Source organism: Budorcas taxicolor, chromosome 16 (genome assembly GCF_023091745.1).
Source record: "Budorcas taxicolor isolate Tak-1 chromosome 16, Takin1.1, whole genome shotgun sequence".
NCBI lineage: Eukaryota > Metazoa > Chordata > Mammalia > Artiodactyla > Bovidae > Budorcas > Budorcas taxicolor.
In genome coordinates, this window is record NC_068925.1 from 65,249,398 (window position 1) to 65,274,575 (window position 25,178).

The 25,178-nt window shown below is 48.6% G+C and overlaps 1 protein-coding gene across 1 annotated transcript in view; it reads right to left on the reverse strand.

The window, feature by feature from the left end:
* Positions 1-25,178, reverse strand: part of NMNAT2 (nicotinamide nucleotide adenylyltransferase 2) — a 168,855-nt gene that overhangs the window by 17,896 nt on the left and 125,781 nt on the right. Inside the window, exons 3-9 of the mRNA XM_052653968.1 lie at positions 16,051-16,139; positions 15,189-15,256; positions 12,914-12,992; positions 9,150-9,276; positions 7,824-7,904; positions 6,636-6,680; positions 1,749-1,825 (exon numbers count right to left, since the gene is read on the reverse strand). Of these exons, the coding sequence (XP_052509928.1) occupies positions 1,749-1,825; positions 6,636-6,680; positions 7,824-7,904; positions 9,150-9,276; positions 12,914-12,992; positions 15,189-15,256; positions 16,051-16,139 (566 nt within the window). The remainder of the gene's footprint in view (positions 1-1,748; positions 1,826-6,635; positions 6,681-7,823; positions 7,905-9,149; positions 9,277-12,913; positions 12,993-15,188; positions 15,257-16,050; positions 16,140-25,178) is intronic.

Here is a 25,178-nt window from a genome sequence, read left to right on the forward strand (position 1 = left end):
CCGTGGGAAGGGGCCTCAGGCTACTGCCCGGATTTGCCTGGATTCTTGAAAGAGCTTTGCTGAAATCTTGTACAGAACTTCGCCTGCATTACTTTTTCCTTTCAAAGCAGCTTGCAAAGTAGAGAGGAAAGTAAAAGTTAATTAAGCCACTTAATCCAGAATTGAAAAGAGGTTTAAAATTTCACCTGCAAGAAATTGTTCAGGCGTGGAGAGGAAAGGGCTTACACAGTATAACTCGTTTCCCCTGAAACTCTCCCTCCTTGCTTGGTTATCCCACGGCGTGTTAGCATTTATGCCCTTCACCTTGAACATCTCTGTGTTTATCGATGTGTCTATTTAGGTAGATTCACTTATTAACAGTTGTTGTATGTCACTGTGTGTCAGCTGCTAGGCTGGGCACTTTACATGGACAATCTCATTTAATTCTTCCCAAACCCTATGAAAGGGTTACTATTACGATGGCCATTTTTGAGATGGGAAAAGCTGATGCTTGTAATATATCCTGTCACGAGCTGTGCTGGAGCAGAACTAAGATCTTGAGTTTCACCCTGAAGGTTGTCTCTTTCTCTTCAGAGACATAAAGTGAAAGTGAAAGTGAAGTCGCTCAGTCGTGTCTGACTCTTTGTGACCCCATGGACTGTAGCTTATCAGTCTCCTCCATCCATGGGATTTTCCAGGCAAGAGTGCTGGAATGGATTGCCATTTCCTTCTCCAGGGGATCTTCCCGACCCAGGAATCGAAGCTGGGTCTCCTGCATTGCAGGCAGACGCTTTACTGTCTGAGCCGCCAGGGAAGCCTCAGAGACATATATGTACATGAAAAAATTTCATAAGCTGACATCTTGCCACCTAATACTTCCGGGCAGAGACTGTATTGTATATTGCTTTTAAAATCTCAGAATGCTACAGATAACATTCTTTAGGTTTAAAAAAACAACCAAGGCTCAAAGGAGTTGAGTGATTTGCATGGGGTCACACAGTAAGTAATCAAAAAAAATGTACTAGGTCTAGAATATCTGCCAGGAGAAACCCACTTTCCAAGGGCCATAGGCTTGGGAGCGAGCATGAGGTCTGACTATCAGATGAATGAATTCGTGAAAGAACAAAGATGAATGTATGTCTAAAGGGTGAGGAACTTATGAATTAGCTAGTTTAAGACCATCTCAGCCAGATCTGGTAACAACTTGTCCACTGAGCTTCTAAATGGTATAAGTTTCAATTCCCGGTTCCCTAAATCCCGTCAATTGCCAGAAGGATCCTACTGACCTTTTATCATTAACTTCTCCCCTCTTGACCCTTCTTCTCTTGTTAAGGAAATTCTAGGGTGGTATTTACCACCTCTTCAAAAAGAATCAAAGGAAAACAAAGCACATAATAATTTCAAAAGGGCAAAGGCTTTTTTTTTTTTAAGACCTCTCTTCCCCACCTCTCCCCACCAGCACACATACTCTAAGTGCTGTTTGGCGAAGGTATTCTATGACTCAGATTGCTTTTTTCCCAGGGGCTTTCCAGGAGCAAGCATGAGGGGGAGTGAGTGTAAAAATACAGGAGGAGATAAAGCTTGGGGGTAGTGAGAATTTTTTTCCATCATGATGTGAACGGATTGCCCTCCCGGGAGCTCACGAGAGATGGGAGACTCAAGCTGGGGAGGGAGGCTGGGTGGGGAGGGAAGACCAGGGGTCAGAGTTGAGTGCCCCTCCCCATCTTGCCCTACACCAGCTGTGCGCAGGCCATAACCCTGCTACTCACATCTGCCTCGTTCCACAGTCCTGGGATGCAGAAGGACTCCAGAAGGTCACTGCCACACAGCAGCAAGATCCGCAGCTCTGAGGAGGGGGGACAAAGTTAGCAAAAGGAGAGGGAAACGTTCAAATCTCAGCCTTCTTCCTCTGACCAGCACAGAAGCTCCAGAGCCCACTTCTAGCAGGCACCACGCTGCTGCTGCACTGAAACCTCTGCTCACCCCTCCCCCAGGCTCATTTACAGACCATTCTCACTCCCTGCAGGAGGAACCTCTCTCCTATGGAATGGAGCAGAGAGTAACTGTCCTGGTTTGCTGGGACTGAAGGATTTCCAGGATGGGTTCCATGCTAAACCAGGATGGCTGGTCAGCCATGGTCTAAGGCAACTACACGCCTTGTGTGAGGTCTAAGAGGCTCTCTTTTTTGCTCTATATCAAACCAAAGTGCCCATGGAGTTTGGCTTCTCTGCTGCTGGGCATCCTCTGGGGTTTGTCTTCCATAACAAGCGTGGCGTGATGGGGGCAGGGGATATGGCGTGCACCCTCAATTCACCAGCTGGCTCAGCTCATCACATGTCTTGCCTGTACGTGGCCACTGTCCTCAGCAAAGGTGAGAAGTGAGGCTGCCCCCACCTTCCCAACTCCCAGGCACATTTCCAGCTTATCACTTGTTTTTCTTCCCTCATTAAGCCCAGTCGGAATTATCCCAACAAGGCCACTGTCGCTTAAAACAGGCAGCAAACTGACTGGGGCATGAAAACTGAGCAACGGGGGTGAAAAAGAATCCTGGGATTCTCAGGATCATGTGGGGAGAGACCTCCACCTGGATTGAAATTCAGGTGATGTGTTTGGTTCCCAGGTACTTTCCCCAGGCTCTTTCATCAGGTGCTGTGCTTAGCTGCTCAGTCGTGTCCGACTCTTTGCGACCCCATGGACTATAGCCCACCAGGCTCCTCTGTCCATGGGATTCTCCAGGCAAGAATACTGGAGTGGGTTGCCATGCTCTTCTCTAGGGAATCTTTGCCAACCCAGGGATCAAACCCAGGTCTCCCTCATTGCAGGAGGATTCTTTATGGTCTGAGCCACCAAGCTCTATCATCAGGGCCTGTGACTGTGGGCATCCTGTCGGAACCAGTGACACAGCCCTAGTCTGAGCCTCCAGAGACTGCTGCCACCCTGGCCCCAGCTCTGCCCTCCTCAGACCCCGTAGCTAGCCCAGGGACCTGCCGAGGACTTTCAGGCAGTGAGCTCGCCCTGGGTGCAGGCTCAGTGGGAGACTGCTGGGCTGAAGAAAGACAGGGTCAACATCTCAGTCCCGGGTCGGCACAGCTCCTCCTCAGGAAGTCCCCTGCAGCACCGGGGTCTTAACACCTAAATATTCCTGCAGCCTCCCACCTCCCCCTCCCCTGTCACACTGTCACCTAATGTTCTGTTTACATCCAGGGAACTTAATAGATCTTTATATACCCAGGGCCTAGCAGAGTGACCTGCGCACAGTAGGTGTCAGGATGTGTTGAATGATCGAACGACAGAGAGGCTGGCCACAGAGGCCATGCGGGCAGGCTGTCTCAGAGCCTGCTGGGTACCGCAGGAAGGCAGGGCCAGATGGTGACTGTGGCCTCGGCTCTGGCAGCATGGAGGCCCTGGTCATGGTCCGCCTCCAGCCTTGGGATGGCTGAGAGGAGCCAGACTGGGCTGACTCTGGGGTTCCTGATGTTCCCTGTTCCCTGCTCGGAGCCACCCAAAGTTCCAGGTCAGCTCTGTTGAAAGGCTGAAGCTCTATAACCGTGGGCCTAAACCTCTGGTTTGGAGGCCACGTCCAGGAGACATGCTGGCCCTCAGCTTTTTCTACATCAGTGGTTCTCAACCGGGGGCGTCTCCAGTCAGGAGACGTTTTTTTGGTCGTCAAGGCTGGAGAGAGAGGTGTGCTACCGGCACCTAGTGCTGGGAAGGCAGGAACGCTGCTCGAAAGTCCACAGGGCACACAGCCAGCCCCCACACTTCAGGGTTACGCCTGTTTCCTATGACAACGGTGGTGTGGTTGAGAAACCCGGCTCTGCGGCCAGGGAAATGAATCTCTTTTCAATTCCGGATCCAGAGACTCACTTTCTCACTCGAGTATAACGTAAGATTATTTTTGAAGCCAAAGCAGAGCAAGTTAAAGCGTGGGGCGCGGGGGGCGGGGGGCGGGGGGGGGCGGTTCACCTTTGCTTGCAGCACCGGAACGGATGGATTTGCCACAGACCAGAGGCCCCGGCAGGGCTTGGGAATCCCATGTGTGGCCGCTGGAGGGCAGCAGTGGATTCTCCGGTTTACCCTAGCTCCCGTTCTCAGCCTGCAAGTCTGGGGCAGGCCTGGTTAACAAAGTGGAAATGGCACCATGGATGCTAACTGAGCTAGGAGAAATGGCTTTTTCCTTCTCGTGAAGCGTGCAAGGGGATTTCAGAAAGAGGAGGTGTGAGCCAAAGGGCCTCACAGGACAGTGGTCTGGGGGCCAGGCTGCTCCTCTGGGTCCCACTTCCTTCCCCAGTTCAGGATCCAGGGAGCCAGTCAGCCCTCCTCTGTCACACTCTCCTCCCAGGAATCCTGCTTCTGTGAAGTCCCAGGCCCCGAGGCCCTTTCCAGCTCCCATCACACCCCGAGGCAGCCGCCACCTGTACCACGCCAGGCCACGAATCCATCCACACAGCTGTGGCCACTCAGCTTTCCTTTCTCTGAGAGAGGGGGTCAGATGGGGCCAAGCTTCACAAGGAATGCTAGGAGCACGGCCACTGCATTGCCTCTCTGTCCAAGGGGGGACTCCCCAGGCCGCAACCTGATACACGGACCCTGGGTGCTGGGGAGGTGAACGAGGTCCCAGGTGAAGCTGGCTCACATTCTTCCCGGAACAAGGTATGGGAGGAAAATACACACTGGAATACAGTTGAAAGTTTGAAGACTGCTCTGAGCGCGGCTGGTCAAGAAGACTTTGTCCAGAGACGATAGTTCCTGGCCAGGTGCGGAACTGCCAGGCAGGGGGAGTACAAGGCTTTTGGGTGTTTGTGGCTGTGGAACCTGGGGGTGAATGCTCCTGCTGGCTTTGGGGAGCACCCAGAAGTACTCTTTCCTGTGGCCTTCAGACAGCCATGTGCTGGTAAATAAAAACTATTAAAACTTAAGGGATCGAGGAGTTTTTGAGTACTTATCACCTCTGTTTTTAATACAAGGTATTCAACTGCCGTGCTTAGCCACTCAGTCATGTCTGACTCTTTGGGACCCCATGGACTGCAGCCAGCCAGGTTCCTCTGTCCGTGGAGATTCTCCAGGTAAGAATACTGGAATGGGTTGCCATGCCCTCCACCAGGGGATCTTCTCAACCCAGGGATAGAACCCAGGTCTCCTGCATCGCAGGTAGATTCTTTACTGTCTGAGCCATCAGGGAAGCCCAAGAATACTGGAGTGGGTAGCCTATCTCTTCTCCAGGGGAACCACCTGATCTAGGAATTGAGGGGGTCTCCTGCATTGCAGGCGGTTTCTTTACCAGCTAAGCTACCCAGGAAGCCCATTTAACTGCTACTTAGTATAATTTAATTTTTTTGACTGAGTTTAACAACCAACTGGTAAAATTTCTGAAAATTTTCAAATGGTTCTAGCAGGTCAGTATGAGTCAACTCAGGTGCATCACTCCCGGGGATCAGAGGACAAGACCCAGAAAAGTTCGTAGAAATGATGTCACATCTGCTGGGCCTCCTGGGAGAACCCAGTGCCCAGGGTGCAGCCCTGCCCCTCCCTCCATAGGAGGGGAGCCTGGAGTATCTTTGCAGCAGGAAGTTGAAGATTGAGCATGCCCGCTGGACACCCAGCTGCCCCCCATCCTAGCACCATGGAGATGACACCCTGGCCCCCTGCCTCCCTTCCTCCTCGACGATCCCATTGGTTCAAGGTTGGAAATTGGAAACCTGAGAAACGACAGTGTGTGTGTTAGTTGCTCAGTCGTGTCTGACTCTTTGCAACCCCGTGGACTGTAGCCCACCAGGCTCCTCTGTCCATGGGATTCTCCAGGCAAGAGAATGGAGTGGGTTGCCATTTCCTTCTCCAAAATGGCATTAGTCGGCCCCAGAGTCAAAAGAACAAGGGCGAGGCCTTCAGCTCTCCTGCAGAGTTGAATTTGGGTTTGTAGGAGAGAGAGACCCAAAGATGGATATTCTCATCCATGCTGAGTCCTTTGGGGGACTTCCAGCTGTCACTGACCCTCCTTGTCACCTGAGACCTGCAGCAGCTCGAGCTCCATTCTTGTCTGTCTGTGCTTTTCCGGCTTCAGACACTTCTGTCTTGAAGCTACTCTGGAACCTTGGGAAAATGTGCTTCCCGGCTTGTTTCCTAGGGCTGCTCAGCACTCATCTCATTTCTAGGGGAGTCACTGCCTTCCCATCCTGACAGCTCCGTGTAACCACCCTCCACCTGCTCTGGCCTGGGGCCTTTACTGCCTTCACACAGTCAGGGTCTTAGTGTCCACCCAAGGCTGTGGGGGAGATCGCAGACATGGCTCCAAGCACTGGACTCCTCCGCTGAGGAAGGTAGGGGATCTTCTGTGGGCACGGTGTTGCGGGCAAGAGAAGAATCTCTGGCTGGCAATGAACTGAACTTCCATGTCTTTTGAATGAGATGAAGATGCTCTAAAGGGGAAACTGCCCATGGACCCCATCCTACCTCCAGGGAACCTGCCGGAGTCCAGTTGGGAGATGGTACAGGTGAGATAACTAAGAACATGCTCTTAGCTTGAGAGCAATTAATTACCCTTCCAAGAGCAGAGCCTGCTGCAAACACCCCCCAGGGGTTGCAACCCTCCCCCTCCCACACTGTACCCTTTGGAGGCAGGAGGCCCTGAACATTCCCGCTTTTCCAGCCCCACTCACCGATCTCCTCGTACCGCATCACCGTGCCCAGGTTGGCATTCTCATCTAGGGAGGCAAAAGGGAATGCAGAAGCATCAGGGAACCAGCTTCCTGGTACCTGACTCTCAATCTGCCTGAGAGGCTTCTCAGAGGGAGAACACGGGCTCGGATGGGTGGGTGCAAGTAGGGACATCTGAGTAGCATAAATGGAGAGCACAGTCCAGCTTGAAACGGAGAGGGAACACTTCCTCAGGCTCCAGGGCAGGATTCACTGTTCTGGGAATTCAGAACTAGACCGCCTGGCTGGGTAGCCAGTGATGGACACACACGCACTCACGCCGAATGCCTTCTGTTTCCTTTTGTATTGGAGTGGGAGGAGGCTGGCCACAAGACCAGTATCCTCAAACCTAGGGAGGCAGTTGGCAGAGTCACAAGGAGGTGGCCCTCTCTTGTTCAGGGTTACCTGGTTCAGAGAACAAGCAAAACTGAGTAGGCTGAGATTTTTCATATGGCAGAAGGCAAAGCCCCAGGAAGATGTCAAAGAGACAGAGGCTTTGCCATGGGCGCTGAAGGGGCGCCCCGCATGGGGCCCACGGTATGCACAGCACCACAGAGATGACACCCTGGCCCCCTGCCTCCCTTCCTCCTCGACCATCTCTGTTGGTTCAAGGTTGGAAGTTGGAAACCTGAGAAATGGCAGTAGTTGGCCCCAGAGTCAGAAGAATGAGGGCTAGACCTTCAGCTCTCCTGCAGAGTCAAATTTGGGTTTGTAGGAGAAAGAGACCTAAAGGTGGGTATTCTCATCCATGCTGAGTCATCCACTTTTTTTTCTCCAAAAAAATGGAGAAAATGAAGAAAAGGGCGTGCATGTTCTTAGCCTCTCAGCAGAAGTACTGACATGGGCAGAGCCGGGAGGGCCTGAGAGGGGCCACTGGGCCCCTGAAAACTCTCAGATAGGTGGACACATTCCATGGAAGGAGGGACCAGCACAGCCCAGAGAAGGAAGGTGAGTGCGCGAGATCTCCGGGAGCCTCAGGCCAGGATGGTCGCATCCCCTGGCTCCCGTCACAGATGGGCTCTGCAGGCCCAGTGACATCTTCTATTCTCTCTCAATCATTGCGCTATAAGTGCTTCAGGCACAGCATGTGCTAGGGGTGTCTGCTGCATGAAAGAAGGAGGAGGAGAAAAAGAGGGGGGCTGCTCCCTTACCCACAAAGGTGAAACGCTCCACTGGCGGGCGGACACAGCAGATCCGGCTCAGGCTTTCTCCCACCTTTCCCAGGATCTTGGCTACGGGAGAGAGCAAGACAGACAGGGGCAGACAGGGAGGACCACTCATAACTCACAGTCTCATCAGCCCCGCCTTGGGGCCCTGGAAACTACGGGGCTGCGTGGAGGGGTGGGGATTGGGTCATGGGGGGGCAGAAGGAGGGTGGAGAGAAAGAACAGAAAGGTGATGGCCCCATTCCTGCTTCTCATTTCCAGTCCAAGGAACAAGCAATCTGAGCCCTAGATCAGAATCTATTTTCTGGTGGTGTTTATGACAGTGTTGAAAAATTGGAAAATATAGAAGAATGAATATTAAAAGGAAAAGAAGTATCCATAATTCTACCGCTAGTGATAACTGCCACTGAAGTAGTCATATATTATTTATTTTCTCCCATTTTTATTATGCATACTACGCAGGTTTATCTTGTTGTTTAGTCACTAAGTCGTATCCGGCTCTTGCAACTCCATGGACTGAAGCCCACCAGGCTCCTCTGTCCATGGGATTCTCCAGGCAAGAATACTGGCATGGGTGGCCGTGCCCCACCCCAGGGGATCTTCCTGACCCAGGGATCGAACCTGAGTCTCCTGCAGCTCCGGCATTGTAGGTGGATCCTTTGCCGATGAGCCACGGGGGAAAGACCTTGGAGCTGTGTAACCTCTGGCAAATCACTTACCTTCTCTGGAACTGTTTTCTTTTTGTAAGTGGGAATATAATATCTATATCACAGAATTACTGCATTAAATGAGAATCTGTATACTGCACGGAGCACTGTGCAAGCAGGCACTACTAAGTGCTGGGTAAGTGCTGGGGGCCCTTGAAGGGATGACTGAAGCTGGCTGGGGGGCTGGGGGTAGGGGCTGGCAGCAGACTGCCTGGGTTTGACTTCTGTCCCTGCTACTTCCTACCGTGTGACCTTGGCAGGATGCGCAACCTCCTTAGAAAAGGCAGAGGAAAATGTTCCCTTTGGTACCTTTCATTCCCAGTTAAGGCAGTCATATTTATGTTAAAATACATACCATCAACCCCTGTCTCTCTGTCCCTGAATCTGTCTCTATCACTGTGACTATTTCTCTCTGATGCTGTTTCTTACGGGTTCTCAAAGCATGGTCCCTGGACCATCGACTTTTAAAAAATGCAAATTCTCTTCCTTCTCCCAGACCTACTGAATCAAGTTCTGGGACAGTGCTTAGTGATCTGAGTCTTAACAAGAACTCTAGGCAATTCTGAAGTTTGAGAGCCTCTGCTCTACACCAGCGTTTCCCTACCTGCGGTGGGCTTGCTGGGCGCGTTGTTGTTCTGGTAGATGGGTTGGGAGGTCTCATTTCGGGGCTGTCCGATCACAGGTGTCATGGAGGGTGTGTTGACGTTGGAGAGGATGCAGCCAGTCACCCGCTGTGGGGAGGAAGAAGAGCACAGTCAGTGAAGTCTTTTCCAGTTATTCCCAAACACTCATCTGCTTGGCCATCATGGTGAGGTGTCCCAGAGCTGAGACAGTGGACTGGGGGAGGGTTCTAGACCCTAGCTGTGCCCTAGACTACACTAGGCTGGTAAGAGGCAAGATGACTCCCTGGGAAATGCATTGGATGTGTTGTTGAACAGACCTGGGTTCAAGTTTGAGTTCTGTCCCCTTCTGGCTGCGTGACCTTGGACAGTTAACTTACCTGGTCTTGAACCTCAGCTCGAATGCCTCACTGACAGCGGCAACAAGAGCCATCTCTCTGGGTTGTGGCGGGCTTACATGAGCGACCATATATGGAGCGCCTTTAGAACATCTGGCACATGGCAGAAACTGCGCATGTTGTGACTTTCTGTAGAATGCGTGTGCCTTTCCCGCCTGCTTCATGGGACTCAAAATGAGGTCATGTCTGCAGAAGGGCTGTGCAAGCTCGGGAAAGGTCACACAAACACCAGGCGCTATCACCACCTGCTGCCTCTCCAGGCCAGAGATGCCAGTGACAGGGCCAGGCCGGGGAGCGGTGCCAGGCCAGAGATGCCAGCGACAGGGCCAGGCTAGGGAGCAGTGCTGGGCGGAGCAGGATGTCTGCGCTGCAGGAAGGGGGAGGCGGGGCTCTGGGAACTCTGCGCCTGCTCAGAGTGTAAATACACATTCCAGAGCCAAACAGAAATGCTCTGTGTATTATCCATTGTGCTGTGTTATCTGGCCTGCTGCTTCCCTTAGTGCCACAGCAAACACAGAGCTGATAACGCAGCATTCTTCACAGCTGACCCAGAAACAACCCCCCACCCACCCCTAGCCTTGGCCGGTGGAGGGTGGAAGAGCAGCTTCTGGGCCACAGAAAAACAAAGGATGAATTTTCAATCTGCGGAGCTTCACAGGGCTGTTGCTTATTCAAAGTCCCTTCCCTGAGAGCCAGCTTCCCCTCATCCCTGGCCCACCACCCTTTCTGGATTACTGAGTCCCTCTGCTGGAGGGCTTCCCGGTGGCTCAAGGGTAAAGAATCCACCTGCCAAGAAGGAGATGCAGATTTGACCCCTGGGTTGGGAAGATCCTCTGGAGGAGGAAATGGCAACCCACTCCAGCATTCTTGCCTGGGACATCCCATGGACAGAGGAGCCTGGCAGGCTGTTACAGTCCACGAGGTCGGAACGAGTCGGACATGACTGAGCACACAGGCTGCCAAGGGACCCCCAGGTCCCAGGGCTGGGGTGACCCTCCAAAGGCATCTTCCACATGCCACCCTGGAGGCAGAGTGGCACATGAGTCTTTCTGAGCCCTGGAAGGGTAGGCGTTGATCTTATGTGCTGACTTGTCACTTCTGTGATGGGAGACGGGCACGACAGTATCCTGTTCCATCTGGGAGCCAGCCGAGGTTGGGGACCACGGGATCATCTCAGCCTGCTTTGTGGGATTCTCTGGCCGGCTGTGGCTGGTCGAGTGGAAGGGATAGCTTGCCTCCCTTTTATTATGATTTCACCTCCAGAAAAGAAAAACGCCACCTTCTCAGTCTGGGAGCTGAGGAATGTCTTCCTCTTGCAGCACGCATCATTAGTCCCATTCGACTTGTTCTGCGCTGGAGAAGAAATGTGCTGGCCACCTGCCCCACTCTGCCCTCCAGAGGCTCCCACATTCTCACAGCCTTGCCTCGCCTATTAAGCCCCGTGTCTATCTCTCTGACGGGTCCACTTTCCATGCCAGGAACCCTGGCCTGATGCTGGGACCGGGGAGACTGAGAGTTACCAGCAGCTCCAAGCTCCCACTCCTGCGCCAAGGCGGGGGGCCATCAGAACTGACATTCTCTGCTGGCTTGTAACCATCACTCAACAGCTGTGGCTCCTGGCCAAGCATCTCAGGCCCAGACTGATGCCTCTGGGCATGAGTAACAGAGGGAGGGTTCGGGAAGCCCAGACTTTTAGACAGCAGAACAGCAGCCAGGGTTTCTGGCTGGGCAGAGCCAGGGCTCAGGAATGCCTGCAGGGTCCCTGATTCCTCATTCCATCATGCAGCCTGAGGCTCCCGGTGACTGAAAGGAGCGCAGCCCCCAGCAGCGCCCCCAGCTGACCCATAGTGTGAGAAATAAACTTCTGTGAAGCCACTGAGATCTGAAGGATATTCGTGTATCTTAGCCTGCCCTGACGAATACATCCTTATACAGTAAGACAGGACGTCTTTTATTACTGCTGTTGTTGAGACCGGCCCAGAGGAGCAGGTCAGGGCCCCCTTGTCCTGTCGAGGGGACTCAGGATGTCTTAGAAGGGTTCTCAAAGCAGAGAGAAGGGGGTTGGGTTTTCTTCAGCTTAACAGATGAGGCACCAGCCAGCTTGTCCTTTCTACTCCTCTCGCTCTTAACTCCCTGGATGCTCTGGAGTCCCAGGTCCACGTCTGTTCAAATAAAGCGGGTAGAGTCGGGGTAGGGGGATGGTTGAGGCCGCTGAGAGCTTCCCAAGGAGAAGATTCTGACAGGCCCTCTGACCGTGAACACAGATGGAGCGGGGCACTCCCTGTGTCAGGATGATCCACTCTGATCACAGTTTGGGGCGGGGGGAGGGCCCTGCATCAGGACCAGTGGAGGTGAGCAGGGAGCCCTGCGTCTTGTCTCCGTGGGCCGGGCTTCTTGCCATCAATGGCACTGCTTTTCACCCTGTCACGGTAGAGCTGATGGGTTGGCATCCATCTGTGAAGGGTACTTTCTGCACATGCCGACTGGTGCTGTTGGCTGGCGTGGAACCTGTGCTTACCTGGCAACCAGCTCTTCGGTTGCTGCACCCAGCCATAAGCCCTGGGCAGCTGTCAGGGTGGGCGAGGCAGTCACCGTGGGTCCTAAGATACCCTGGTTCACCTCTCTGCCCCTGGTTGTTGTTGTTTGGGCACTAAGTCATGTCCGACTCTTTGTGACCCTATGGACTGTCGTCCCCCGATCCTCTGGTGGGTTCATGGGATTCCCCAGACAAGAATATTGGACTGGTTTGCCATTTCCTCCTCCAGGGGATCTTCCCCACCCAGGGATCGAACCCCCGTCTCTTGCATTGGCAGGCAGATTCTTTAGCACTGAGCCAAGACGGAAGCCCATGCTTCCTTTTACCCACAAATAAATCAGAGGTGAGAACACACTGTCTGTGCGTGGACTCCTGTGAGGAGGAAAGAGTGTGCCTGATATACAATGCCTGCAGGGATGCAGTGCTGCAGTCCCGGCACAGCACGAGGCAAGGGGACTGCCGGGTCCTCCAGAGGTGCGGTGGGAGGACCTGGCCCCTTGTGCCTCCACCCAGCGCTCCTTTCTCCTCCTTCTCTTATCACTTTGTGAAGTTTCCCAGCTGCAGGGTTTCTGAATCCGGCCTTGAACTTGCTGCTGGGAGATGAAAGCTGCCCCCAGTCATATTCAGGAGGAGTTCAAGGCAGGGAGCAGGCTCTGGGGCTGTTCTGGGTTCCCAGTCTCACTGCCCTCCTGGATGCTGCTCAGAGCTGGTCTCCCCACGGCTGGCGGAGGAGCCGGGAACACCTGGGGCAGTCCGCCTTTCCCAGGCTGCCTGGCCTCTGCGGGCCCCCGGCCCAGAGCCCGGCCCAGCTCACCTTCATGAGGTCCCGATGGTGTTCAAGGACGCTGCAGGTCGTCTGCCAGGTGTCCTGGTAGCACTCCCACGGGTCCACCCTGACGATCGGAAAGACAAACTTCCCTTGGCTTCCATTCTCACACTCTTCGCTTACAGGTTCCTTCCAAAGGCAGAGCTCAAAAAGCTTACACGGAGTTGGTCATATCGTGTACTTAGATCTCAAATCAAATAAAACATGAGCTTGAAATACCTTCCTGAGCCTCAGTTTCCCCTCTGTAAAATGAGAGGAAAATGCTACAGGCTTACATGAACTGATGCTGGCACTGGTCTGGCCAGGTTTAATACCAGCACCAGACCCTCCCAACTGTGGGGCTTTGCGTAAGTTATGTGATTTGGGGTGCTCACTTTCCCCATTTGTAAAAGGAGAATAACAATAATAACTCTCCTGTGGAGTTATTAAAAGGGGTCAGTCAGTTGTACATGCAGAGTGCTTAGAATAGCATCTTGCTCCCATTCTGGGGAATTCTCTTCTGGACCTTATAGGATTCTGATAAGAATGAAACTAGCCACGCCCTTATCAAGTGGTGACTGCAGGTACCTGAACTGGGGAAACTGCCTGTGTCGGCTCCTGCGTGTGGTAGGGTGGGTGGTAGGCATGGAGGTGGGTGCAGCAGCCACACTGGAAGGCACAGTCCCCAGACCGGCCACTCCTGCTTCACCCGGGACGTGAAGTGAGCCAGGACCCAGGCCCAGAGGGAGGCAGCGCTCGGGCTTCATTACCAACTTAACGAGCTGCTAAACTGGGACGTTTCTCAAACACCTTCTCAGCAGTTGAGCATTCTGTCACCTCCCACCAGGCAGCACAACTAGGGTTCCCAGGGACAGACCTCACGAACTGAAAACGCTTAGAGGACCCGGCTCGCCCTGAGCCTGACCCTCTCAGATCCCTGACCTGAGACAGGCATCCTTTCTGAGCTGGGCAGACCCCGGACCTGGCTGAACAGGCTCCTCGGTGCCCAGGGGCTTTGCGGGCCCAGGCCCCATCCTCAGAGCTAGCTTCGACCTCTCTGGTGATCTCAATTCTCAAAATTCTGATGTTCCCAGCCCCTGGAGCCATGCACTACGTGCTCAGTAAATATGTGTTGAAGGAAAGGGGGAATTATTTCAGAGTCTTCTAATCACAGACAAGCGGGAACCATCTCCTGTCCCACTGGACACTTCTTTCCCCTGAGATCATGATGGGCAGAGCTAAGAGGCTTCACTTCTACCCAGACTTGACCACAGATGTGCTTCCTTCACAAGCTCCTTGACTTCTCCTAAGCCGTCTCCTGACCTCACCTCTATCTCAGGGCGGCGGTGGGTGGGTGGGGGGGGATGAGAAAGTCTATAAAGGGCATGCGCTGCTCCCACAAATCACTGCACACAAATGGCACGGATCACCGTTTAATTATCATCTTTGCTTCCCTTCACTGCTCTCATTTCCGCCCACCCCATCTCTCCCCTGCTAACTCTCTGCAGCCCTCATTCTGAGGTCAGCGGCCCTTCATTTCCTTCTTTTCATGGAAACCTCTAGGTGCTGCTTATTCTTTCATGAGGGGGAATTACGGGACACATGGTGTGTCGTTATTTTTTTAAAATCATCATCTTCTCATGCAAATTATAACTGTAGGAGCTGTGGGGAGCATAATTAGCATAATTAGTGGAAGCCTGCGTTAATTACACAGCCAGCTCAGCGGATAATGGTGTCTGCCATCTTAGCAAGGGGACCATCCAGGGACCCTCTGAGGGAAAGGCTGTGTGCACTCATACCCACCTCCCCACCAGCCCCCGACACACACCTCTGTCCCGCCCTCGGCACGGGGCCCTAGGGAGCCTGAACAGGAATGGAAAATAGCCAAGGCCGGGAACCTTCCCTGAAAGGTAGTGAAGAGCTCATGGAAGTGAGTGGGGATGGAAGCAGAGAGGCATTTTGAGTTTTCTGGCCCTGCTCCACCCCAATCCCCATGATATTTTTGGAAACTCTGAGCAGACTCTTAAGTCCACAGGTGCCAGAGCAGATGAAACACTGAAAGCTCCCTCTTTAGTTTCACGGGCTCCATGGCTTGGTTAAAAAAATGAGTCACCAGTTAGGCCACCCCACAATGTTTACGTGATTATCGCCTGCATGGGGCTAATATCTCCCCCATGCTCCCCACTCCTGTGGGTTCCAAACTGCTGTGGGACCCTTCCTGTTTCCCACCCAGCCCCAGGGAGTCCCAGGGCCGCCCACTTTGGCATCCTCAGGCCCACCCTACCTGATCCAGTCGGAATTCTGGACGGCCAGCTGACACATGATGAGACGGTGCCGGCTCGACACAAGACCCTGGGAAGCAACAGAGCGATCGCTGAGAGGCCGGCCCTGCTCCCCACAGCCTCCCCAAGATGCCATCCCAAGCCAGCCCATTATAAAAGTGCACCATTTTTCAGGGCTGACAGAGAATGAGAGTGGGAGCCCTCCACATGTCCGGCTGCCACACACAGCCATGGAGCAGACGTGCTGAGCGGGAAGAAGAGAAAGGAGGGTGTGAGCGGTGCGCTCCCCTCCCCATCAGAGTCAGAGCCTCCGCCGACCAGGGCGGCCAGGGCGCGCCCAGCACAGGGATGAGACAACATGGCAAGTGCTGCCTGGTCTCCCGGCTCCATCGGGCTGGGTGACTTCCCCGGAGCCCACCAGGTTGTATCTGGGGGAGGAGGTGAAGGACTTTGACAGCGTCCAGATTTCCTGAGATGTGTGGCAGGGAGGGAAGGAAAGGGAACATGAATTGTAAATCAGATTATAAGAGGCAGAGGCCTTTTCTCCTAAAATCCCAGGAAAGATTGCCCGGCCCATAACCAGCCAACAGTCTGGCATCCTTGGCCCTCAGCAGGGGGGCCAGCTCCGCTCCTAGCGTGTTCTGACTGGGGCTGGGCATGGGCAGCTGTTTCTCCCAGCTGCTGCCCAACTCCCACTGGCTCAGGTCTGACTGTGGTCCAGAGATGGGAAGCAGGACACCTGCTACTGGGGGTTTTGCATCTCTAAGAATCGCAGCAGAGATGGCAGTGGGGCAGTTTTATGCCAGTGGCATCATCAGGTCAGGAACAGGGGTTAGGGAGGATGGAGACAAAGGAGAAACCCACCTGTTTTCCATAGGAGTCGTGGACAGGAGAGACGATCCCGCCAATGACAATAAACCTTCCAGTTTTGTGCAGATAATCCCTGGCTCTTTCTAATTAAGAGAAGAAAACCACATATTATAAAGAAGAAAGGTGTAAGTTAAAGGTGATCATTGAAATCAATACCTTCAGCTCTGTAAAGCTTATTCCCCATCCTTCTTGCTATTTAAATAGAAAGTGCCAACTTTCAAAGCAAATGTGGGTGATTCAAAAGGTGCTGGAACCAGATTTCAGTTCCCAAAGCAAAATGATTTAGAACTCAAGGGGATTAATCCAGGTTTAAAGGTCCAGTGCTGGATGAGTTTAGAGAGATTTAAAACAAGCACCTGCCTCAAATCAACTGATTGGAATTTACCACTACGATCACTAGCAGAAATTATTCCAAAGCGGAGGAGTCATTTTTAAAAAAGAAAAAAGAAGAACCTTCTTATAATATGAAAGGTGGGCTGATTGCTTCATCTAGTTATTCAGAAGAGGAAATCCATCAAAACAAATCTCAAGGGCCTTCTACGTAATTACGGAGAATTAACAATCAGACCAGAAAACTGTCATTACAGTTGGTTGAGAAAAGTTCAGCCAAAGAAAATCTCCCCCTTTTTTTCCTGCTGAAAATAATCTGTGATGTTGCTTTTTCAAATTTACCAGATAAGCCCAATTTCATTTTCATGAGCCAATACAGCTAATTAAGAAGGGGTGAAGGGCTTTGGTTCCATCTTTCTTCTAGGGCAGCTCATTGTGCAAATCCAATAGCACTGAGCATCTAGAGCTGAGGGAAGGTGGCATGGATTTACTGAATAGGCGAGGGAGTCTGTAAGGGACCAGGGCCTTGGGCAGCAGAACTGTCTGTGTCGTTTACAAGCAAGGTTCTGGGATTACCTTGCTGGCCCTCTTGCAACTTAAAAATAAGCTGAGAGAATTCAGCACCACCAAACCAGCTCTCCAACAAATTCTAAAGGATATTCTCTAGACAGGAAACACGAAAAGGGTGTATAAACCCGAACCCAAAACAACAAAGTAAATGGTAATGGGATCATACTTATCAATAATTACCTTAAACGTAAATGGGTTGAACGCCCCAACCAAAAGGCAAAGACTGGCCGAATGGATACAAAAACAAGACCCCTCTACATGCTGCTTACAAGAGAGCCACCTCAAAACAAGGGACACATACAGATTGAAAGTGAAGGGCTGGAAAAAGATATTCCATGCAAATAGAGACCAAAAGAAAGCAGGAGTGGCAATACTCATATCCGATAAAGTAGACTTTAAAACAAAGGCTGTGAAAAGAGACAAAGAAGGCCACTACATAATGATCAAAGGATCAATCCAAGAAGAAGATATAACAATTATAAATATATATGTACCCAATATAGGAGCACTGCAATATGTAAGACAAATGCTAACAAGTATGAAAGGGGAAATCAACAATAACACAATAATAGTGGGAGACTTTAATACCCCACTCACACCTATGGACAGATCAACTAAACAGAAAATTAACAAAGAAACGCAAACTTTAAATGATACATTAGATCAGTTAGACCTAATTGCTATCTATAGGACATTTCACCCCAAAACAATGAATTTCACCTTTTTTTCAAGTGCTCATGGAACCTTCTCCAGGATAGATCACATCCTGGGCCATAAATCTAAACTTGATAAATTCAAAAAAATCGAAATCATTCCAAGCATCTTTTCTGACCATAATGCATTAAGATTAGATCTCAATTACAGGAGAAAAACTATTAAAAATTCCAACATATGGAGGTTGAACAACACACTTCTGAATAACCAACAAATCACAGAAGAGATCAAAAAAGAAATCAAAATATGCATAGAAACTAATGAAAATGAAAACACAACAACCCAAAACCTGTGGGACACTATAAAAGCAGTGCTAAGAGGAAAGTTCATAGCAATACAGACATACCTCAAGAAACAAGAAAAAAGTCAAATAAATAACCTAACTCTACAACTAAAGCAACTAGAAAAGGAAGAATTGGAGAACCCCAGAGTTAGTAGAAGGAAAGAAATCTTAAAAAAAAGGGCAGAAATAAATGCAAAAGAAACAAAAGAGACCATAGCAAAAATCAACAAAGCCAAAAGCTGGTTCTTTGAAAGGATAAACAAAATTGACAAACCATTAGCCAGACTCATCAAGAAGCAAAGAGAGAAAAGTCAAATCAATAAAATTAGAAATGAAAATGGAGAGATCACAACAGACAACACAGAAATACAAAGGATCATAAGAGACTACTATCAGCAGTTGTATGCCAATAAAATGGACAACGTGGAAGAAATGGACAAGTTCTTAGAAAAGTACAATTTTCCAAAACTGAACCAGGAAGAAATAGAAAATCTTAACAGACCCATCACAAGCACGGAAATTGAAACTGTAATCAGAAATCTTCCAGCAAACAAAAACCCAGGTCCAGACGGCTTCACAGCTGAATTCTACCAAAAATTTCGAGAAGAGCTAACACCTATCCTACTTAAACTCTTCCAGAAAATTGCAGAGGAAGGTAAACTTCCAAACTAATTCTATGAGGCCACCATCACCCTAATACCAAAACCTGACAAAGATGTCACAAAAAAAGAAAATTACAGGCCAATATCACTGATGAACATAGATGCAAAAATCCTCAACAAAATTCTAGCAATAAGAATCCAACAACACATTAAAAAGATCATACACCATGACCAAGTGGGCTTTATCCCAGGGATGCAAGGATTCTTCAATATCCGCAAATCAATCAATGTAATTCACCACATTAACAAATTGAAAAATAAAAACCATACGATTATCTCAATAGATGCAGAGAAGGCCTTTGACAAAATTCAACATCCACTTATGATAAAAACTCTCCAGAAAGCAGGAATAGAAGGAACATACCTCAACATAATAAAAGCTATATATGACAAACCCACAGCAAACATTATCCTCAATGGTGAAAAATTGAAAGCATTTCCCCTAAAGTCAGGAACAAGACAAGGGTGTCCACTTTCACTGCTACTATTCAACATAGTTCTGGAAGTTTTGGCCACAGCAATCAGAGCAGAAAAAGAAATAAAAGGAATCCAAATTGGAAAAGAAGAAGTAAAACTCTCACTGTTTGCAGATGACATGATCCTCTACATGGAAAACCCTAAAGACTCCACCAGAAAATTACTAGAGCTCATCAATGAATATAGTAAAGTTGCAGGATATAAAATCAACACACAGAAATCCCTTGCATTCCTATACACTAATAATGAGAAAGTAGAAAAAGAAATTAAAGAAACAATTCCATTCACCATTGCAACGAAAAGAATAAAATACTTAGGAATATATCTACCTAAAGAAACTAAAGACCTATATATAGAAAACTATAAAACACTGATGAAAGAAATCAAAGAGGACACTAATAGATGGAGAAATATACCATGTTCATGGATCGGAAGAATCAATATAGTGAAAACGAGTATACTACCCAAAGCAATTTACAAATTCAATGCAATCCCTATCAAGCTACCAGCCATATTTTTCACAGAACTAGAACAAATAATTTCAAGATTTGTATGGAAATACAAAAAACCTCGAATTGGCAAAGCAATCTTGAGAAAGAAGAATGGAACTGGAGGAATCAACTTGCCTGACTTCAGGCTCTACTACAAAGCCACAGTCATCAAAACAGTATGGTACTGGCACAAAGACAGACATATAGATCAATGGAACAAAATAGAAAGCCCAGAGATAGATCCACACACATATGGACACCTTATCTTTGACAAAGGAGGCAAGAATATACAATGGAGTAAAGACAATCTCTTTAACAAGTGATGCTGGGAAAACTGGTCAACCACTTGTAAAAGAATGAAACTAGATCACTTTCTAACACCGCACACAAAAATAAACTCAAAATGGATTAAAGATCTAAATGTAAGACCAGAAACTATAAAACTCCTAGAGGAGAACATAGGCAAAACACTCTCCGACATACATCACAGCAGGATCCTCTAATTCTGGATCCCAGAATTAGATCCCAGAATTCTGGAAATAAAAGCAAAAATAAACAAATGGGATCTAATTAAAATTAAAAGCTTCTGCACAACAAAGGAAAATATAAGCAAGGTGAAAAGACAGCCTTCTGAATGGACAGCCTTCATAAAAGCAAATGAAGCAACTGACAAACAACTAATCTCAAAAATATACAAGCAACTTATGCAGCTCAATTCCAGAAAAATAAACGACCCAATCAAAAAATGGGCCAAAGAACTAAATAGACATTTCTCCAAAGAAGACATACGGATGGCTAACAAACACATGAAAAGATGCTCAACATCACTCATCATTAGAGAAATGCAAATCAAAACCACAATGAGGTACCACTTCACACCAGTCAGAATGGCTGCGATCCAAAAATCTGCAAGCAATAAATGCTGGAGAGGGTGTGGAGAAAAGGGAACCCTCCTACACTGTTGGTGGGAATGCAAACTAGTACAGCCACTTTGGAGAACAGTGTGGAGATTCCTTAAAAAATTGCAAATAGAACTCCCTTATGACCCAGCAATCCCACTGCTGGGCATACACACCGAGGAAACCAGAATTGAAAGAGACACATGTACCCCAATGTTCATCACAGCACTGTTTATAATAGCCAGGACATGGAAACAACCTAGATGTCCATCAGCAGATGAATGGATAAGAAAGCTGTGGTACATATACACAATGGAGTATTACTCAGCCGTTAAAAAGAATTCATTTGAATCAGTTCTGATGAGATGGATGAAACTGGAGCCAATGATACAGAGTGAAGTAAGCCAGAAAGAAAAACACCAATACAGTATACTAACACATATATATGGAATTTAGAAAGATGGCAATGACGACCCTGTATGCAAGACAGCAAAAAAGACACAGATGTGTATAACGGACTTTTGGACTCAGAGGGAGAGGGAGAGGGTGGGATGATTTGGGAGAATGGCATTCTAACATGTATACTATCATGTAAGAATTGAATCGCCAGTCTATGTCTGACGCAGGATACAGCATGCTTGGGGCTGGTGCATGGGGATGACCCACAGAGATGTTATGGGGAGGGAGGTGGGAGGGGGGTTGATGTTTGGGAACGCATGTAAGAATTGAAGATTTTAAAATTAAAAAAATAAATAAATAAATAAATAAATAAATAAAATAAGCTGTCTCATCAGCCCGCGTGCTGCAACGACTGAGCCGTGCACTCTAGAGACTACACTCTGCAACCAGAGAAGTCTACACACTGCAATGAAGAAGAGCCGGCACAGCCCCGCCCCCCCAACCCCCCAAAACAAATTGTATCTTCTCTGTGGTTTCTTTAAAAAAAAATAATAATAATAATAAATAAGTCTCATCACATTTGCCTTTTCCTTCTTTCAGTGTGAAATCCTGGAGTTTTTTTTTTTTTTAAGAGATCTTAAAAAAAATAATAGTAAACTTTATTTTTTGGCATAGTTTTAGATGTACAGAATAATTGGGCAGATAGTACACAGAGTTCTATGTATTCAACCCCCCATCTTCTGACCTCCCCCACACCCCATTTCCCCTATTATACCCCTATACAACCTTGCGCTTGTGTGGTATAATTGTTACATTTGATGGGCCTGTGTTGACCCATTATTATTAACTACAGGCCACAGTTTACGTTGAGATTCACTCTTTGTGTTGTAAGGTTCTATGGCTTTTGACAAATGCATAATGACATGTGTCCATATTACAGTTTCGTAGAGAATAGTTTCTCCCCCTGAAAATCCACTGTGCTGTGCCTATTCATCTCTCTCCCTCCCCACTGCCGCTGGAAACCACTGATCTTTTTACTCTCTCTGTATTTTTTCCTTTTCCAAAATGCCAAATAGCTGGAACCATACACCATGTGGCCTCTTTAGACAGACTTCTTTCACTTCGTGATTTGTATTTAAGGTTCCTTCCTCCAGGTCTTTCCCTGGTCTGAGAACTCATTTCTTTTTATTGCTGAATAATAATCCATTGTCTGGACGGACCAGTTTGTTTATTCATTCACTAACTGAAGATCTTGGCTGCTTTCAGTTTTCACGGATTATGAATAAAGCTGATGGTACAATCACGTGTAGATTTTTGAGTGAACATACATTTCAACTCAGGTAAATATTTAGAAGCATGATTGTGGGAACATATGGTAAAAGTATGTCTAATTTTGTAAGAAACTGCCAAATTGTCTTCCAAAGCGGGTGTGCAATTTAGCATTCCCGCCAGCAACGAATGAGCATTCCTGTTGCTCCACCAGCATTCAGTATTACCAGTTTTGTTTTCCTATTTGAACCATTCTAACAAGCGTGCCACTTTTGCCTTTTAAAAGATGACTGATACTATTTCACTAATTTCCAAATTTAACTTTGAGGTCAAGGATTAACTGAAGACCCTGTAACAAAAGGTTTTTGAAATCTGAATAAATTCTTTAGCCTCCCCTCTTCCCTTTGCCCTTTATACCCCAGGCTTCCTTAGGATCATTTTCATATGGCCTTTGGCTCTCACAGATCCCGTGCCGCAATAAGCCAGACCTTCCTTCCTCTCCCTGTCTTACAGAAAGCGTCCTCTATTTATTCTCCACTTTCCCAAGTTCTGTGTTTGAAGCTCAGCTCTACCCCATGTCCGGCATGCCTGCCCTGGCAACATCTCCTTTTGCTAGACTTACTGACCTACTAGCTCCCTGATCACCCTGTTCAAGGGATCTGGTCCAGAAATTGTTTCTGAAAGTGTATGTCTTTGCTCCTCTTCTGTACAGAATTCTTCAAAGCCAGGGGACTTTGCTGTAGAGAAGAGGTCCCAAACTCATAAGAAGATGCGCAATTAACATACACGTGAGAACAAGCTGAGAATAAGATGATTTACATTCAAACAACAACCTTGGCTTGTTCAATTGCCACTGTGCAGGCTTAAGAAAACATATCCATGTTCCAAAAGTCGCTCAGTCCGTCTCCCATGCCAAAGACTTCTTAGGCTCTTCAGCACTCGGTATAGTGACTTGTTCATTGAGCAATACATGTTCACAAGTGCTCATATCTAGAAGGCTCATGTAGCCACCTTCCCTTAGGGGTTCTTTCCACTGGGCTATGTTGATCCAGAGAGCCAAGCTCTGTTCCTCAGGCTACATACAGGGATTTCCAAAAGAAATAGGTTGTACCAAGCAACCTCACTGCCTTAGAAAACACTACCCTTTTCCTCTGGCCAATATGAACGGTCACTTCCCCTGGCAATGCTCCACTGCTCACTGCCTCACAAAGAAGCAATTTCTGAAACGAACAGTCCCAACCCTAACCCTGAAAAAAGGATTCTTGATCTGAAATAGCTAAACCCAGAAAAGTCATGATGGTGATCATGCAGGCAATTCAATTCATTTAACATTTATTGAGCACAAAATACCATGCTGGATACCAAAGGGATAAGAGTGGCTTTATTTATTATTCTCCACAGGTTCACAATAATGGAGAAACAGAATGCTATACTGATGGCTCTAATGAGAGACAAATCGGGTGAGTGCTATAGCCACGGCTTTCAATGTTGTTCTCGGTGGTAGTGTTTTACTATAATCCACAGTAAGAAACACATTTTATATCCTGACGCAATACATACATATGTATGTTTATGCATAATTAACAGAAACAACTGTTACAATATTGTCTAGTGTATTTTATTCTGGTGGTCATAAATTTAAGTAAAAAGCTGCTCACAACCTAGGCATGTGTGGCACCCGACTGCTTGAACAACTCTATGAGACACTAGAGCAAAGGGGAGAAGGGACAGGAGAGATAATTTTGTCTTTCCAAGGAGAGCGAGAAGTCCAGCAAATACCCAGAAATTTCACAATGTAAAAAAAGCTCATCCACTAGTTTAGTCTTAGTCACGAGGGTTAGGCTGTCGGGGGCTGGTAGGGGTGGGGTGAGGGTGAGGGAGGGATACTGTTGGCTAGGCAAGTGGGCATCAGACTTGTGAGGGCCCTGAAAGCCAGGCCAAGGGGTGTGACCTCTGTGTCACTGGTCAACATGCATTTTGTGGACCACTTGGTCGGAATCACCAGGGAGAGACTATTAAAATGCAGGGTTTTAGGTCCTGCTCAAGTTCTGAGTCAAAATCTCTGGGATTGAGACTTAGTCTAGGGTTTCCCTGACAGCTCAGTTGGTAAAGAATCCACCTGCAATGCAGGAGACCCCAGTTCGATTCCTGGGTCAGGAAGATCTGCTGGAGAAGGGATGGCCTAACCACTCCAGTATTCTTGGGCTTTCCTTGTGACTCAGCTGGTAAAGAATCCACCTGCAATGAAGGAGACCTGGGTTCGATCCCTGGGTTGGGAAGATCCCTTGGAGAAGGGAAGGGCTACCTACACCAGTACTCTGACCTGGAAAATTCCATGGACTGTATAGTCCATGGGGTTGCAAAGAGTCAGACATGACTGAGTGACTTTCACTTTCACTTTTAAAATTAGTATCCCTAGGTGATGTTTCGGAGAAGGCAATGGCACCCCACTCTAGTACTCTTGCCTGGAAAATCCCAAGGATGGAGAAGCCTGGTAGGCTGCAGTCCATGGGGTCGCTGAGGGTCGGACACGACTGAGCGACTTCACTTTGACTTTTCACCTTCGTGCATTGGAGAAGGAAATGGCAACCCACTCCAGTGTTCTTTCCTGGAGAATCCCAGGGACGGGAGAGCCTGGTGGGCTGCCATCTAGGGGGTCGCACAGAGTCAGACACGACTGAAGTGACTTAGCAGCAGCAGCAGGTGATGTTTCTGATCGCTAAAGTTTGAGAACAACAGACGTACATTGACAATAACCATAAGGTTGAGAAGTAGAGATAGTAAGGAATCACTGAAGGCTATTTAACACGAGGAATGATATGCTCTGAACTAGAAAAGAAACTCACAGAACAGATAGTGAAGTGGTGAAAAATCCTACCTTAAAGGAGACAGTCATTCCTGGCAGGAACTTTTGGGCCAGGTGGTGAGGAATAAAGGCAGAAATGCATGTGTGCCTGCTTAGTCGCTCAGTCCTGTCCGACTCTTTGTGACCCCATGGACTGTAGTCCGCCAGGCTCTTCTGTCCATG